Consider the following 17,402-nt stretch of genomic DNA (forward strand, 5'->3'; position numbering starts at 1 on the left):
CGCTCCGTAGCTCCCTTGCCCACCCGGGGCTCCCCCACGCCACCACTCTGGGACACGGTGAGCACCAACAGGCAGTGCCCTCCAGCGGTAACTCCCGTCTCTGGCCCTCCAACCTTCCCTGCCCTCAGGGCCACCTGCTGTTCTCCGTGACCCTGAGGACCTGGGAGGCCTCCCTCCCCGGCAGCAGGTTAACACAGGCCTGCGGGAGAGGCAGAGGGAGTGGACACCCACCCGCTGGGACTCAGAGGCTGGATCAAGACCCCTGGCTCCATTGGGACCACCCCTGGTGATACTCTACTATCCAGCCACCAGGCCCTGTGCCTGAAGCCCTCGACGGCCATAACCAAGGTTGGGAATATCACCTTCCCTCACAGACAGCCCCCCCCAGGACTCCCACATTCCTGTGTTCCTCCTCCCCTCCCAACAAGGTCCTCATCCCAAAGCCTTTAAGATGCAGAGTAAAAATCAGTGTGGGCCCCGCAGGAGTCCTGACCTAACCTTCAGGTGCATGGGGGGAAACAGGCAGGAGGACCGAGGAGGCAACATCTCTCCTCCTTCCCCTCAACCTTCATCCAGTCTGGCAATACAGTGTTGGTCCTACTTCGAATGTTCACTTATTCCTCCACTTCTCTGCACTTGCACAGCCTCCTGTGGCTCTGGGTCCCCCAGTGCCTCTTGCCTGGTATCCTGGTTTCCTCCTCAGCCTGGACAGAGGCTGGAGGGAGACTGCGACCCTTCCGCTGCTCACAGCACCCACGGCTCCCATTGTACAGAGTAAAAGGCCAACTCCTCACTAACTCATAACCTACTGTGATGCTTTTCTCTCCACCTTCTCCCCATATGCCACACTGGCCACCTCACTGTTCCTCTGGCACAGTCCTGCCTCAGGGCCTTTGCACTGGCTGTTCCCTCTGCCTGGAATGCAGTTCCCCCAGATACGAGCAGGGACCCTCCCTCACTTGCTTCACACTTTACCTACAAATGTCAGCTGCTCAGTGCACCCCTGACCTTCCCATCAATCTTCTTGGCTGTTGTCACCATCTGCACATGGTACCTCCCCCTCACTCTTGAACATGCACTCTGTGTGGGCTGGGGTCCATCTGGCCCATCAGACCAGGAAGTGAGAAGCCCAGCATATTGGGGTATGAGGCCCGCCTGACCTGGTCAAGCATTAAGGCTCAGCCACAGGCCAGAGACCTCACTAAAGCTGCAGCTTTCCCAGCAGGCAGAAGGGGCCTCGGGGATCCTCAACTAGCTAACTGCCTGCACCCCCAGAGGTCTGACTGGGCCTGTGGTGCAGACCTGGGCCTTCCAGCTCCCCCACCTCCTCCACCCTCCCACCCAGCACTATCTGTCCCTATCTAGTCACCATGGTAGCCATCAGTAATGCGAGAGGAGCCCCCGCCCACCAGCCCAGCCCCAGCGCCTTGAGTTTCATCTTGGGGCGGCCAGCTGGGAGGCCACCAGCCCGTGGGTGCAGAGCAGAAATGGAATGTGGCTCCCCGTGCTGGCAGCTGGGACCTGACAAGGGGCTGCTAAGGTCCCAAGGCTGGCGCCCCTTCCCTGTTCCACCTGAGGGCAGGCCTCCTCTCTCCGGAGAGCTCATCTCCAGGCCCCCCATCCCCACCCCTGCCGGATGCCTCTGTCACCTCTCTCCGCTGAGCTCCTCAACAGGCAGGGAGGGGATGGGGTGGGTCCTGCCCCTGGGAATCCTGAGCTCTGCATCCTGTCCTGGCCACCAAGCACCAGGTCTCAGGCAGCCACCTCTGAGGTGGATGAGGCCAGACTCCTGCAACACAGGTCTTCCCTCCTTCCTGGGAGAGGCCCAAACACTGACCTAAGGACAAAGGGCACAAAGCCCTATCCAGCTCACCGAACCCAGCACAGCCGCAGGGGCTTTGCACGGGCTGTTCATGCTGCCTTGAATGAATGCTTGTCACGCCCATCCCTCGAACCTGGCCTTGCAGATCCTTCTAGTTGTTTGGATGGTGACCTCATCTAAGAGGCCCAGCCAACAGCTCTCCCTTGCTCGCCTACCACCGTCTCTTGACAAGAGACGCCAGCTGGTGCCCTGGCTTTCTCTTTCTCTCTCTTTTAAGATTTTATTTATTTATTTGACAGAGAGAGATACCACAAGTAGGCAGAGAATCAGGCAGAGAGAGAGGGGGAAGCAGACTCCCTGCTGAGCAGAAAGCCCAATAGGGGGCTCGATCCCGGGACCCTGAGATCATGACCCGAGCTGAAGGCAGAGGCTTAACCCACTGAGCCACCCAGGCGCCCCAACCCTGGCTTTCTCTTATGGAAGGGTGCTCGCCATGGGTTTCTCCCTCCAGGTAGACAGCGCAGCACTCTGGCCCTCCTGCGCCCACAGCCCGACAGCAGCAGGTCTCCATCTGGGCCAAGGACCGCCCACAGGGCAGCAGCGAGGAGCAGGGGACAATCTGGAGGGGCAGGGGGATGGAGAGCATTTGCACCCAGCGCACATACACTGCGCATGTGACTGAACTGAGGCCTGAGTGCTTCCTACCTCCCTGGCCACCTACAGGCCTCCCTGGGATACTGCCTTTGAGCTCTGATGCCCCTGGTGATGGTTGTCACCTCAGTTTTCCTGGGCGCCATGGGGGCTTGGGAGACACGGCTGTGCCACCCAGACCACCATACAGTGGTTGTCTGAGGGGTGGGAGTCTGCACATCTGCTGCTCACAGGCCCTGGTCTCCAGGGGAACCCCTCCCAGCAAAAGCCCTGGGAGGACAGTGCCCAGAACCCTCCCTTCTGAGCCTTGGTTCCCACATGTCCCTCCCAAAGTGGCCACAGCAGACACAGATCGGGGGTGGGGGGGGCTCCCATGGTGGATACATTTATTGACAAGAGCGGGGCTGGGCTGGGCTTCCAGCCTCTGCTTCTGGCCAGAACAGGTGAGAGCTTGAGGAGGGGCGCCCAGCAGGGAGGGCGGCACACGCTGCTGTCCCCTGCCTCGGGAACCGGTCTCATGCACTGGGAGCGTACTGTAGCACCAGCCGGTCAAAGTCGTTCTCCTTCAACATGGTGGGGGAAGGGGGAGAAACGGAGAGAACAAGAGTCAGGAACCCAGTCACCTGCCTTCCCTGGCCCTGCCTGGGGTGTCTGGGGACCTGGGACAGACAGTCTGCCTAGGCTCACCTTGGCCTGGTACTCCTTGATGAAAGGGTGGGACCGGTGTGCGTCCTTCAGCTGGGACAGGTAGCGGTTTGTCACCTACAGGGGACAGGAGGCCAGGTGAGCTGAACGGGGGCGGGGGGGGAGCCAGGTGCTGCTCACATACAGGGCAAGGGGAGGGGTGGGAGGGTGGGGGAGCTTCCCAGCTGACCCCAAGCAAGAGCTTCCATCTCCCATCACCTCCATCACTCCACCCGGAAATCTGGCTGATGATGGGACCCTCAGGGTTGGGGCAGAAAGAAGAGACAGGTGGCACAGAGCCTCTGCTCAGCACACAGTGGAAGGATGTGCCGCGGGGCTCAGTGAGTGGGTTGGGAGGGACCCAGGCCCAAGGAGGGGGCGGACGGCAGGTCAGGGGGAACAGGGCTGGGAGGGGAGGTGGGTTTATTCAGGGCACACTGTGCAGAGAATCCCCAGAGATCTTGGTGCTGGAACCTGGACCCCAGACAGAGCCCTTGCTGCCAGCCTCGCCCCTCCTCCTCAGGCCCACACTGACTATATGGGGCAGGGGCAGCTGTCTCCCCAAGCCTAAGGGTCCAGTGCCATCTCCGGAGTGAGTGGGAGAGTTGCTCTATCTGCTATATTACGCTAGCCCCGAGGCCACCTGGTGGCCCTGCTACGGGGATGGGTGCCAGACAGCCAGGAAGCCCTGGGGTGGGTCCCTGGCCAAGTGGGCCAGTCAGCCACCTAAACAGCCGGGCCCCAGAGTTCTCCCTCCCTCCCGCCCTCAGACAACATGGGCTCACAGGGATGGCTCCCCTGGGCCCCTCTTCTCTGTTCTTTTGCCCAGCGACCTCCCAGAGGTGGCACAGGTGGGGGGCCCGGCTCAGCTGGCCCTGGCTTGGGCACGCTCTGAGACACGGCCCACTAGTTCACACAGCCCATGGGAGCAGCCGACCTACAGCCTCAGCACCCGCAACACCAACTTCATAGCGACCCTCGTGCTGATGGCAACCGCACCTGCCCCCCCCAGCCCCGCCAAAGAAGTGGCTTTCTGCCGGAGACCCTGAGCTTCGTCCAGGGCTGGGGCCACACCGCAGAGACCTGCCCACCACAAGCTGCTGCCGTGGAGGCCAGAAAACCACCCTGAGCCAGGGGGCCCTACCTCGGGGGGCTTGCCCAGGTGCTGCGACAGGACGACGAGGTTGATCAGTGTCTCTGGGTGGCCACTGTCCTGGAAACACAGGAGACGCCAGGCGAGCAGGGTCAGCTCCCCCAGGCCCCCAACTCGGCCTGTCCACCCCCATCTCTGGTGGGAAACCGGCTCCCGTTGACCCAGGGTAAAGACAGGACCCATGCAAGGTCACACCCTCAGAGCTGGGGCAGGGGGCAGGGCCGGGGGACCCAAAGCATGCCCACTGGCCACTCCGCAAGGTCATGACCTCAGGGCCCCCTTTCTGCCTGGGAGGCAGCGTGGTGGCAAGGGGGGGGAGCCCCGGCCCTCACCCGTCTTCCCGCCTCCCCGTAGCAGCAGCTTCCCCTCAGCCCGATGTCTCATCTGTGGGCCAGGATGAGACCAAGCCCCCTTGCTGGTGGGTGTCTTTGAGGAGTAACTTATCACACTGATGGCAAAGGAACAGAGACCAGCCCCAGGTGGCCCAAACACCATCACAGGCAAGCTGTCCCTCTCACTGCAAAAATGAGATCTGAGACCACAGGGCAGCAGACCCCACCCGCCCCTCTGGCTCTCTAGGGACCTTGGCAAGAAGCTGCCGGGAAACTACCAGAACATCCAAGCGGGTGACTTTGCCCCGCCCACTCACATGGGGCGTTGAGGCACGGGGAATGCAGGGAACTGGCCCCAGACCCCCTGGGGCAGGAAGGCAAGACCGCTGCAGGGAGCCCTGACCGCGCACTCGGAACAGAGACACAGCAACCTGGACGTGAGGTGTCGTAGGTTCGAGGGACTGCATAGACCCCAGCCTCCTGCATAGACCCGGCTCTGCTCCACTGCTGCCCCTCTCCAGGGCGACTCAACTCCCCCCCAACCTTAGTCTTCTCGCAGAGGTTGTCAAAAGGGACAATGGCACGTGCCCATGGAAGCAAAACGAGGGGAACACCAGAGGAATGGGAAGGACAGTGGAAAGCATGGGGTGGCCCAAGGCACCGGGACAAGGGAGGCCGTGGCACGGCAGGAAGAGGAGGGGGTCAGGGCCGCAGGTAGCAACCTGACCCAGGCGGGATTTCAGAGAATGAGGACAGATGGGTGTCATTTGACTGGGGACCCTGCTGCCTTCTCCTTCCGGGGCAGAAACCTCCCGCCAGGCCGGACATTCTGACTGCACCCGTAGTCCGGCTAAGGTCCAAGCCCGTCAGGGAGGCACAGCGGCCTGGCAGGCCAAGGCAGCTCCACGCGGGCAGCCCAAGGAGCACCCGACCGATGGCCCCTGGCCTGTTCGTGATCCGCAAACAACCTCCCGATGGTAACTCAAGCCCTTGCACAGGTATGGGGGAGAAAGCTTCCTACTGGTGTCCTTTTCTCATTACATCAAAAAACGTTTTCAAAAACGGAAAAAACTTTGACATTTCCTCTGATTATAAAAATAACACACAAGACCTCATGCGTCAGTTGGGAGAAGGCAACAGGGGCTGCCCTGCCAGGGTCTCACTAGCGGTCCCTCTCCTAGACCCGGAAGGCCCAGGCAACGCCTCCCATCGGCAGCCCACTCTCCCCTCGGTAATGAACGGCGGGCATCTCTTCCAAGTACCGGCTCAGGGGAGAAGTCACATCAAGAGGCCCCTAGACCGGGCAGCCAAGACCTTTCTGCTCAGCTCAGCCCTGATGAAGTCCAAGCCGACGGGAGCCTCCCATTTCCGAGAAAGGCCACAATCAACATTTCTATTTACAATCTGAATCTTAGCTGATGTGCTATTAAAATAAATTCCCACATCACGTGCCAGACCCGTGCGGTCTCCCTCTGCCCGGTATGCCTCTGCGGCGAGCCCTGCGTCCCCTGCCACCCCCACCGGGAGCCGCCGTGGGGGCTGCGCCTGCCGTACCTTGTCCAGAGCCTCCTGGAGCACGCCTTCAGCAGCCTCCCATCGGCCCTGGGCCATGTGGCAGGCCGCCTGCCCGTTGAGCAGCAGCAGGGTGGACGAGCACTTGTCAGCCATCTCCTGAAAGATGTAGTAGGCGTCCTGCAGCTTCTCGCCGCCCTGTGGGGACAGTTTCAACATCACCGGTTTGTCACCCTTGCTCCTCAGCCCTGCCACCGCCTGCTCCCGCACACAGCAGGGTGACGCCAGCTGGCACTTCGAGAAAGTGATGCTGGCATGGCCAGCGTGCGGCAGGCCGTCCCTGGACCCCTCTCTGTCACCGACAGTCTGGGTTCAGAATGAAAGGTTCTGTCTGCGTGCTAGAGATGCGGCATCACTTACAGGGGAGCCTGAGACCAAGATGGGCTTGTGAAAACATGCAGAGCGGGTGAACAGTGGGCAGGGCTCCCCCCGCTAAGCTGCAGGGACTGGAAAACAGTTAAGGTGAGGCCTCAGCCCCCAAGGCCAGTACAGGCACATGCGGATGGGGAACACATTTTAAGCAGCCATACAAAAAAAAAAAAAAAAAAAAAGACAAGAAAAAGAAAAGCTCAGAGGAAACCCAGTGCCAGAAGCCAGAAAAGGGGCCACTGTCGGCGCACAGGAGGGGCGAGGCATGGGGGAGATAGGGGCTGGGCGCAAGGGAAGGTGCACGGGAGACACTGGCCACTACCCAGTGCCAGGAGCCCAGGCAGCAAGCTGAGTGGGAGCCAAGCCCAGGGTCAGCCCTGGGAGGCTGCACCGCCAGGCAGGCCCACTCGGTCCATCCAGTCTGGTCCCAGAGCCCCCAGCTCATTTGCTCTGGCTCTGGCCAACATGCTGGGCTGTGAGGAGCCGGGAATGGGGCTGCAGCTGAGCAAGGTGCGAAATGTGCCAGGGCGCACTGCGCTGGGGGTTCCCCTAGGGGACGGGCCCTGGACCCAAACGAAGGAGCAGGTCCAGTGCGTCCACAGAAGCCTGTATCAGCACTCTCCCCCAGGGAGCCGCCAGCACTGGATCCAGGGCGCGCCTCCCACCTCCCGGGTCTTTGATGTTCCCTCATTTCCCCAGCAAGGCCCAGGGGCTCACCACAGCCAGATTGACCCATGCGGTGGCCAGCTGGGTGAGGGTAGCGTCCTCGTCCTGGTCCTGCATTTTCTTAAGCTCCTTCCTGGAGACAGAGGAGAAGGGTAGGAGGGAGCCCCCCGCATTCTGCTCATGGGACACATACTGGTGCCGGCTCACGGCCCTGACCCAGCTGCCCCCACTGCACACTTGGGAAGCCCACCCCAACTCTGCAGGCCCCACCCTTCACGTCACAGAAGGAAACTGAGACAAGGACAGCACCATCCCTCATCCCAGGCAACACCCTGCAGGGAGGGGCAGGCAAACCAACAGTGTGTCACCCCCATGGGCTAGAATGAAGTGAGTGGAGAAGCAATTATACTCCTGATGCTCTGGGCCTTCAGAAAGGGTCCAGGGAGGGTCCCCAAGCTGAGTGCCCCCTAGCGGGAAGAGGCCTGGCGTCTAAGGAGCATGGCGTCCTGCTGCTCTGACAGCCGCTGCTTTGACAGTCTTGACGCTGTGGCCACAGCCTGGGAGCCACAGCTGGGGACTCGTGGGAGAGACGTACCGGGCGAGGTCCAGGCGGTCCAACTTCAGCAGGATCTGCACGGTCATGGCCATGCTGTGGGACAGACAGGGAGTCAGCCGGCACCCTCACCACTGTGCTGCTCATTGGGGCTCACTCTGTGTGGGCGCCACCTCCGGGAACATTCCTAGGAGTCCCTCGGCCACCAGCCCTGCCTGGCCGGGGGCGATGCTGAGCCACACTGGACTGACCCAGGCTCTACGCGCTGGGCCAAGCCTCCCACAGTTTCCCGGGGCCCTGGCTTCCCCATTTCACCACTGAGCACATGTGGGGTTGGAGTTTTCATCAAGTCCCAAGTCGTCCCACTCTGACTACCCTGAGACTGGGCACCATATCTGTGCCCCAATCCTGGTGCGAGGGGGACACTGGCCACCACCTAGTGGCAGGAGCCCAGGAAGCGAGCTGAGCAGCCAGACCCAAGGTCAGCCCCCAGGGAATGCTGTGGGTCCAGTCACAGCGGGGCTGCGAGGGGCAGGTGCTCACGCCCTCCGGGGCCCACACCTATGGCTTCCCTCTCTGCCTGAGAGCTGTGCCCACTGCTGATGTATGAGTCACTCGCTCCCTCGTCTCCCCGCCCAGAGCAACGGTGTAGGAGTCTGAGAAACAGTTACAGAGTCTGCTGCTTTGTAAGCTGTGCGCTAGACCTATTTCTAAGCCGCCATAAATCCCTTCCTGGATAGAGGGGGGACCAGAAACAGATAAAAAATGAACCTGTGGGGACCAACCAACGAAGGGACAACAAGCACTCAGAGAGTTCTCAGGGGAGGGCAGTCGCACCCTCCAGGCCGGAGCCTGGACACGGCGCCCTAGATGAAGCACTGGCCCAGAGTCACCTCCTAGGGCGGGGGGTGGCACCCGTGGCACACTGCCAGCTCTGGAGTGCCCTGAATGGGGGCCAGCATCAGGGGAGGGCCTGGGGGGACTCGGGGAGGACACAGAAAGGCTAGGGCCCAGGAACACAAGGCTCCGTGGTGGGGGTGGGGGTACAGAAACCATGGGCAGAACAAAGGTGCTTTCTCCTCTGCCATCGGGAACAGAGGGTTTCTAGCCCTGGGAGCCGTGTCCTTGGGAACAGCAGCCCAGCCGTGCAGAAAGGAGTGTCTCCTGGACCAAGAACGGGAGCTGCAGCCTGAATGGGAAGCCTGGGCCCCACCGGTCTCTCCCAACAGCCCCCCACTGTTCCCATGACAACGGCCAATGAGGCCTTGAGCAGCCTGGAGACCAGAGGGGCCGCTCAGGCCTCCAGGCCTTCCCGCTGGAACAGGGAGGACACTCACCACTCCAGGCTGTCCCCCTGGTGCAGGGCACGCAGGGCTGCATCTGGGTTCTGGTCGTGGAAGTAGATGGAGGCAGCCATCAGCAGGAAGGTGGTGTTGGTCACGTCCACACTCCGACTCATCTCTCGGTCCAGCTCGGCCACAACAGAGTCCCTGCGAGACATGGCTGCTGAAGGCCTGCAGCCAGGGGTGGGCAGCAGCCTCGCCCCTGTGGAAGCAGAGAGGTCGGGGGGGGAGTTCAGGCCCCCAGGGGAACACAGCAGCTGCAGGCAGAACGGGCCCCTCGTGGGATGCCTGGGCGGCTCAGTTGGTTAAGTATATGCCTTCGGCTCAGGTCATGATCTCCAGGTCCTGGGATTGAGCCCCGTGTTGGGCTCCCAGCTCAGCAGGAGTCTGCTTCTCCCCCTGCTTGTGTTCTCTCTCTCAAATAAATAAATAAAATCTTAAAAAACAAAACAAAACAAAACAAAAAACAGGCCCAGCTGTTGCCATCGAGCTCCACTGGGCACCAGCTTCACTGCCTTTCCACATGGTACTTCTTGCCCTTACACAGAGAGACTGAGGCTGGGTGCTTTCAGGCCCAGAGCTTTCAGGCTCCCATGAGGAGGTGGGGGGCAGGAGGGGCCATGTCCACAGAGCAGCACAGACGACTGCTAGGCCTACAGACCTCCTGGCCCTCAGAGACAGGGGGCTGTAGTGTCCATACCACCCTAGATGTGGAGGGACAGACTGACTTGCCAGGGTCGCCTCTCTGGGGACAGGAAGCCACACAGATAACTCTTATTCTGGTGACATCGCCGCCTTCTGCTGCAATGGGCAGCTGCTCCGGGCAGGCGGACCGCGTGTGGGCTGGTGGCCGGGCTGGAGCTGGGGCTCCGCCAACAATCAGCCAGGTCCTCCACAGACCACAGGACACCCGAACCGTGATCTGCTTAACCAGAAAACAGAGCCCAAACCCCTTGTTTCAAAACGCTGCTGAGCAGTTGACAGAAGCGAAGAAGAGCCGGGCCCCGAGTCGCCGCCGGACCAAAACTGCTGTTCAGGGTCCACAGGATCCCCAGAAATATGTGCATGTCACTTGGGCTGCTCAGGGGCCACTGGCCAGAATCTGCATCTAAGGCCCTGGAGGATGGAGACACGCCTGTCACTGTCCTTGTGACCACCAAGGTGCCTGAAAGACAAATGACTTCAAACCCGAGACTATCTCCCACTCCGCACACCCCGAGTGTGTGCAGGGCGTGACACAGGGTTGGCACAGGAGCCCTCGCGGCCACCCCATGACGTTCCCTGCCTGGTTTGTGGCACCAGGACTAGACACGCCGCCTGCTGTTGTTGATGTGATGGGAGCATCACACGGTGTTACTTTAACACGACACGGGTCACCTGCAGGGTCTGGGACTTTCTCCACAGCCAGCTTGCCATGCTGGCTATGGGGATGCCAGGACGAACACACCCTGAAGCCCTCCGCCTTCCTGAGCTCCTGCCCCACAGCAGCCCCTGCTCCTACAAGGTCCCTGGGTCCCCTCCTCTTCCAAAAGGAGAACAGGGCTTGTCACCTTGGCTCATGAAGTGTGGGGAGGGAGAAAGGACAGCCTCAGGAGCCTGCCTGCCTTGGCGTCCTGGGGCTGCTGTCACAAAGCCCCGCAGACCCGGAAGATGCAAACAACGGGAACAGACTCTCTCACAGAGAATTCTAGAAGGCAGAAGTCCAATATCCAAGTGTGGGCAAGGTTCCTTCTGAGGCCCCCGAAGATGAATCCATCCCAAGCCTCTCTCCTGGCTTCAACTAGCTGCCCACAATCCTTGGAACGCATTGGCTTCTGTGTCATCCCTATTCTGCCTCCATCTTCACGCATGCCTCCCCTCTGTACCTTCTCTGTCTTCTCATCTGTCTCTAATGAGGACACCAGTCCTGGATTCAGGGTCCACCCTACAACCAAGATGATCTCAAGATCCTTACCTAATTACATTCGCAAAGACCTCATCTCCAATGATGCTGCATTTATGGGTTCTGGGGATCAGAACCTGGGGGCCCCCATTCAGCTGTCACTGTTGACAAGTAAATTTCCCCCAGCCTCAAGCTTCAAAGGCCAAGGACCCCAATCAGGAGAGAGGGCACAGAAGGCTGCCCTTCGTCAGGGCAGCAGCCGGGGGTCACAGCAGGCGGTCTCACCCACACCTGGGACCCAAAGACAGCCTCGGTGGCCCATGAAAGTAGCATAGTATCAACAAGGTCATGATTGAGTCCTGGTATCTAAGAAGTTCCACTAGGCCTTTCTGTGAGGCTCCCTGCTACTAAGAGGGATGCTCCAGGGTGGTGGTGGTGTCTCAGGGCTGGGCAGGTGGGGAGGTGGGCAGGGGGGCGGGTGGGGGAGGGCAGGTGGGCAGGGGAAGACCCACAGAGTGGAGCGTTTCCCTGTCATGGGCTAGGCTGTTGCCCTACCCCAGGCACCCTGTGGGGACGATATTTGAATGTAAAACTTCCTAACCCCAGGGGGCCTCAGGACCAGCCATTCCTGGGCTGGGGAGACAGCACAGAGGACCATGGAGCCTGCTGGGTCATGCTGGTGCTCCAGGCCTAGGCAGAGGCAGAGCCCATAAGCACCAGGGCAAGTATCCCAGCCAGCCACACAATGAATGGCTCACACAAATGCCCCAGCAGGGTAGGAATGCCCTGAGACTCAGGGGCTGAGAAGGTGGGGAGAGATGCCCACCCAGCCCTCCCATCCTCACCTCTGGCTGTCGTTGGCCAGGTACTCAGCAAACATTCGCACCGCCTGGAGCTCAGGGGCGGAGGAGGGCTTGATCTCATCCAGGACCACACCATACTTCCTCTGCAGTCAAGATAAGCATGCTGTCAGCTTGGCCTGCTCTCCCCTGTGGGGCTCAGACCTCAGCCCCCAGGAACACACGAGAGCTTTTTAGGGCTCTAGGAGCACTCTGGCAGAGCCCTGACGCTTGGAACCAGTGGCTTCCCCCAGAACCCACTGCCCGCAGGGGCCCCTCAGCCTGCCAGGGCCAGCCCTGCCACAGGACCTGCTGCGAGCCAGCACGGCGTCACGTGCCACCTGTCAGGCCACAATGCCCACCACTCTAGCTGGAGACCCCAAGAATGAAGTGAAGGGCGGGGACCCTGCCAGCTCTGGGTGGAAGGCATCGCCCAGGGGCAGGGGGTCTAGGCATCAGGACACACACCCCCTCCCTGCTGATGCTCAGAACCAGTGGTGGTGCTCACTGCTAGGAGGCGAACTGGAGTCAGGGGCCCATTTTCACCACATTCCTTCCCAGGTGATTTTGATGTTTTTGCTGCCACCTACAGGTGTCCTTTTGTATGTATACATTCACACGCATATATCGCAAGGAGATCCCGAGATACACCAGAGCAGCCCCTCTGCTGGGGGCCATATATACTGTTCACGGTAAGGGCAGGGCACGGGGGCGGGGTGGGGAGGGTTGGTCAATGGGACGGCTGGGGTCCCATCAGGCTCCAGAACACTCCACAGAGGGAAAGATGTGAACAGAAACTAGGAAGCCACCCAGGGCCTGACATGAGGTGTAGGCAGCCGTGGAGCCATGTGCCCAGGACAGATCACAGCCCAAGGCTGAAGCTGGGGAGGAGAGGCAGGTGGGAGGCCAGCTGCCAGTGCGCCTTGGCGGGGGAGGCCAGGGCAGGGCACAGCTCGGTCTGTCTACACCATCTGGACTGCCTGCATGGCCAGTGCAAGAAGAAAAGCTGCCTGTGGCCTGCAGGGGGTTACACAGGATTCTCTTTACTATTACTTGCTTATTCCAAAAACCTAAAGCTGTACTAAGCAAACAGAACCTATTGATTACATAAATAAAGAAAAAAAGGGGGAGAAATCCCTATAATGGTCATTGGGCCTGGTGAGTCCACAACCTCGGGAACACAGCCACCTACTTGTGGAGGCCACACTCGCTGCTCAAGGTCCTGGACTCTGCCCTCCTTTGTCTGTCGTCCCCACCCCAGTCGCCGCCCAGCACTCTGTTCCTTTACTCTTCTGTCCCTGGGGCCTTGGAGGTCACAGGCCCACACTCACCTGTGCAAGGTATGCTCTGTAGAGGAAGACGTCCCTTTCTACATCTCTCTCCGGGCTGGAGGGCTGCAGAGAGATAGGGAGACCGGTCAGGATGCCTAGAGCTGGGTGTCAGATCTGTCCTCAGGGGAGGCCAGGAGCAGGTAGCTTCCCCAGTGGCTGCAGGGCCAACATCCCAGCCCTGATCCTGTCCCAGACCATCACCACCCCAGGAAGGGGGTTCGATCCTTACCCGCATCCACCCAAGTGAAGAAAGTGGGGCACCCACTCCCGCTGCGTGGCAAGGGGCCAGGCTGGAGCCCATGCCTTTAACCACCGGACATGCGGCCACTAGTACTGACAGGTGCCCCCAGAGTGCGATGGGTCAAAACAAGCTGCTTAATGATGGGGGTGGTCCAGGATGTCGGTGGGGAAATGCCCCAGCGCCTGGGTTTGTAAAAGTAGAGAAAACAGGGGCGCCTGGGCAGCTCAGTTGGTTAAGCGTCTGCCTTCAGCTCAGGTTGTGATCCCAGGGTCCTGGGATTGAGCCCTGCATCGGCAGTCCCTGCTCAGTGGGAGCCCGCGTCTCCCTCTGCCCCTCCCCTGGCTCATGCTCCCCCCAACCGAAATGAATAAAATCTTAAAAAAAAAAAAAAAAAAAAAAAAGGTAGAAAAAAGAGGCCTGGGAGGATTCCCATCCAGAGGCCAATGGTTGATTCTGAAGAACCGATGGGACCCAGGAGACGTGCAAAAGGGACTTTACTTGTGGTAACAAATACTTCCATGCAACCTGTTATTGTTCTGTTTTTGTTCCAAAACACGTTTTAATCATGGAAAACAGAAGAGACAAAGGTCTGCCTCACTCAGAGGACAGCTCAGTGGGGCTGCCCAGGGAACAGTGACATCTGCATCCAGCCTGGGCCACGCTGCTCGGCCCCGGTGCCTTGGAGCCAGGGAGCCCTGCAGAGGGGATTTCACACTGCTCACTCGGGGCCTGTGGGAAGCCCTCTGAGCCCTGGCCAGGCCATGAGGCTATGGGGGACACAGACCAGAGCCAGGAAAAGGGGAAGTCTCGTAAGGACTCGGGCAGAAGCTGCGTGGTGAGTGCTGGGCCGAGGATCTCCAGACCCGAGAAAACAGGGATGGCATCTTTCTGAGCAAATACTTCCCTGCCATTTGTGGCTTGGGGAAAGCTCAGCAGAATTACCTGAGAACAAAGCCAGGAGGTCCACAGCCACCAACGCTGGCAGACCCCTGAGTGGCCCCCGACTGACCTCAGACAGCTCCAAGGTGCAGCCAGTCCTGAGGACAGTAAGTACCATAGCGGGGTTGGGTAGTGATGGGATGAGGGCCGCCGTCAGGATGGCCCCACGAGACCTGCAGCTCCTTGAGGCTTCCTGCACTGCTTCGTCCCCAAGGCCAGGCAGCACCTACCATCTTGTGGGCACTTAAGAAATGTCTGACAAATGAGGATATTGTCACAATGGTGACACAGCACTACATCCGATCAAGGGCAATGACTCCCCAGGTGTCCCACGTGGGGTCACCTCAGCTCAGGTCTGTCAGAGATTGCTGGGGCCACCGTAATCAACTACCATAAACTGGGTGGTGGGAAAAAACAGAAAATTATCCTCTCACTGTCCCGGAAGCTAGCAGCTCGAATCAAGGTGTCAGCAGGACCACACTCCCACCAAAGGCTCCATGGGAGGATCCTTCCTGGGCTCTTCCAGCTTCTGGGGGCTCCAAGTATTCATTGGGTTGTAGTCCCCTCCCCCCGATCTCTACCTCCATCTTCTCTGTCTGCCTCAAACCTCTCTTTGCCTTTCTCTTAGAAGGCATTTTTTTTAAGATTTTATTTATTTATTTGACAGAGAGAGTGAGAAATCACAAGTAGGCAGAGCAGCAGGCAGAGAGAGAGGGGGAAGCAGACTCCCCGCTGAGCAGAGAGCGTGATGCAGGGCTCAATCCCAGGACCCTGAGATCATGACCTGAGGTTTAACCCATTGAGCCAGCCAGGCGCCCCTCTTAGAAGGCATTTCTCATTGGATTTAGGGCCTATCTGAAATCCTGGCCGACCGCATCCAGATAGCCTTTACTGAATTCTATCTGCAATGATCCTCTTGCCAAATAAGTCATGTTCCCAGGTTCCGGGTGAACATATCTTTCAGGGGACACCGTTAAACCCAGTACAGGCTGCCCAAGAGGGTTCAGGTAGCCCGTGGACCAAAATTAAATCGCACTGAATGGCTCAGTGGGGACAGTATGCTCATTCTGGATGCATCAGGGTCAATGACATGGTTTTGCGCCAGTGCATGTTTCCCACGTCACCAAAGAGGGAGCAGTTCCCCAGCTCAGAGGCTGGGCTGCAGTGTGCCTCCACCCGTGGGAACTGCCAATCTGGTTTCTGTGACTGCTTCCAGTCCCTGAGTATAGCGGGGCACGCTGGTTCTCCCTTTCAGCAGTGACGGAAAGTCTGAACAATACGACAGGAGAAGACTTGCCCCCTTAAGCACTCAAGCTATTACACATTCACTCCATTCTTTACTCATTTGATATCCCCAGGACACAAGGCTATGTGAAAATTAATAAAAACAAAACTCATTGAAAATAGAATCAGGCAGCCAGAAGGGGGAGCTCTCAAGCCAGGACACTCCAGGTCTGTGACAGACCCCAACAGAAGAGAGGTACCATGAATTCCCACAGGAGGATGAAAGATCTCCTTGCCTGGCAACTGGCTAGCCAAGGAGACTGTCACAACTCAGGCAATGAGAAGCCACTGGACTCTGAGCTCCCAGTTTACTCCAATGGGTTTTTGTCTATAACAACCCCTCTCGATTCCCTTTCCCCTGTGAAAGAGGAGTCCTCTCTGTTCTCTGGACTTGCCCATGGTTTGGCCATAGGTTACACATCCCAAGATGCAATTATCCGTTAATCCCCAATGAACCCATTTTCCTAATAAAATAACTGACTTTTCTTTTTAAGGTTAACAAGGAGGGGAGCAAGACCCTGTCAATTTCACGGCTCCTAAAGAACCGCCAGTAGTTCACTCTCAAAGTGTCAGTAACGTCTATGTCCCTCCCTAAAAGTTCCTGCAGAAGGACCTGCTGCCCCCTTTTGTCATCCACTAGCTGGGCCCTGCCTAGCAGGGCTATTTTCTAGCTCTCAAATGACCAACCTCATTCCCATCACTGTCCATCACACCACCCCCCTGACTGCTTGTTTATGTACTTGTTTACTGTCTCCCTGAGGAGCTTAAGGTTTCCAAGAGACCTTGGAGTATTATCTATTTTATCACTGCTTTGACCCAGCACGAATACACTGCCTGGTCCACAGAGGAGCTCAATGAATGAAGGAAGGAAAGAAAGAAAGAAAGAAACGAATGGGCAAATTTGAGGAGAAACAACCCAGCTCGTGGAGCAGGGTAATGTCCAGGAAGCCATTTCTCTCCCGAACAGCAGTGTCAGCATCGTAAAATGAGAACAAACAACAGTTCCTACTTCACGGGGATTGAGGGTATGGTGGCATAAGCGGACTCTCCCCAAGTGACAAATACTACTATTATTACTACAGAGGCATAAACACCTTCCTTACTCAAATACCTTCCACGGCGCAGAACGAGCTCTGAGTGAGAAGTATCAAAATCTGTCACAGCTTTGAGTTTTGTCAAAGGTCAGGGTAACTAACTCCTCACAGTGCTCTGAAGAGATACACTGGTGGGCAGACGCCGCGAGAAGAAGGAAGATTTTATAAAAATAAGAGAGCGACCAGTGACCACCTGGAAGCGTCTTTCGCCACCACCATCCCCTCGCCCCCGAATGGCCGCACCTTCACCCGCTGCGCCTCGTTAATGCACTGCTGGTAGCTGCCAATGTAGAACGCATTCTTCACGTCGAACAGCTCGTCCACTTCTCCAGAGCCGCCGGCGGCCGGGCCGGGAGCCGGAGGCGCCATACCGCTTAGGTCCCAGTCGCTCCTCTTCCGGAGGGACACGTCGACCGGAAGCAGAGAGTCACCGCAAGGCGCGCTGGGAATTGTAGTTTACTCGTTTCTACCTGACGATGAACCGAAGGGAGTTAAAGGACGGGAGTCGCAAGGACGACTCGCAGGGCATTCGGGAATTGTAGTTTGATTTTATCGCGCGAGCCAATGGAAATAGGGAAAACATGGTAAGCATGTGGTCGAGGCTGGGAATGGTCGAGTGAGCTAGAGGTGGGTGGGACCACGCAGCT

At 58.6% G+C, this 17,402-nt stretch overlaps 1 protein-coding gene across 3 annotated transcripts; it reads right to left on the reverse strand.

Annotated features, from left to right (window-relative positions):
• Nucleotides 1–2,825: 2,825 nt before the first annotated feature.
• Nucleotides 2,826–17,157, reverse strand: LOC111144168 (coatomer protein complex subunit epsilon). 3 transcript variants are annotated; one of them, XM_022498342.1, is made up of 10 exons: nt 16,999–17,157; nt 13,198–13,260; nt 11,873–11,973; nt 9,140–9,292; nt 7,845–7,898; nt 7,301–7,382; nt 6,197–6,352; nt 4,302–4,370; nt 3,161–3,235; nt 2,826–3,036 (listed from the first exon to the last, which is right to left on the reverse strand). In XM_022498342.1, exons 1-10 carry the CDS (start codon nt 17,122–17,124, stop codon nt 2,989–2,991), a joined length of 927 nt encoding a protein of 308 aa, XP_022354050.1. In that variant the 5' UTR covers nt 17,125–17,157; the 3' UTR covers nt 2,826–2,988. The 3 variants fall into 3 exon arrangements, with proteins under 3 accessions (XP_022354050.1, XP_022354052.1, XP_022354051.1); XM_022498344.1 differs by lacking the exon at nt 6,197–6,352 and having other exon boundaries at nt 16,999–17,147; XM_022498343.1 differs by lacking the exon at nt 9,140–9,292 and having other exon boundaries at nt 16,999–17,142.
• Between the last annotated feature and the right edge of the window lie 245 nt (nt 17,158–17,402).

This window comes from Enhydra lutris, unplaced genomic scaffold, assembly GCF_002288905.1.
Source record: "Enhydra lutris kenyoni isolate GAN:26980312 unplaced genomic scaffold, ASM228890v2 scaffoldscaffold10, whole genome shotgun sequence".
Classification (NCBI taxonomy): Eukaryota; Metazoa; Chordata; class Mammalia; order Carnivora; family Mustelidae; genus Enhydra; species Enhydra lutris.

Coding starts and splice junctions, on each gene's coding strand:
- LOC111144168 (XM_022498342.1), bottom strand. CDS start 17,124: ATGGCGCCTCCGGCTCCCGGCCCGGCCGCCGGCGGCTCTGGAGAAGTG. Junction 11,974..13,197: donor ACAGAGCATACCTTGCACAG/GTGAGTGTGGGC, acceptor TCTTGACTGCAG/AGGAAGTATGGTGTGGTCCT. Junction 3,037..3,160: donor TCAAGGAGTACCAGGCCAAG/GTGAGCCTAGGC, acceptor ACCATGTTGAAG/GAGAACGACTTTGACCGGCT.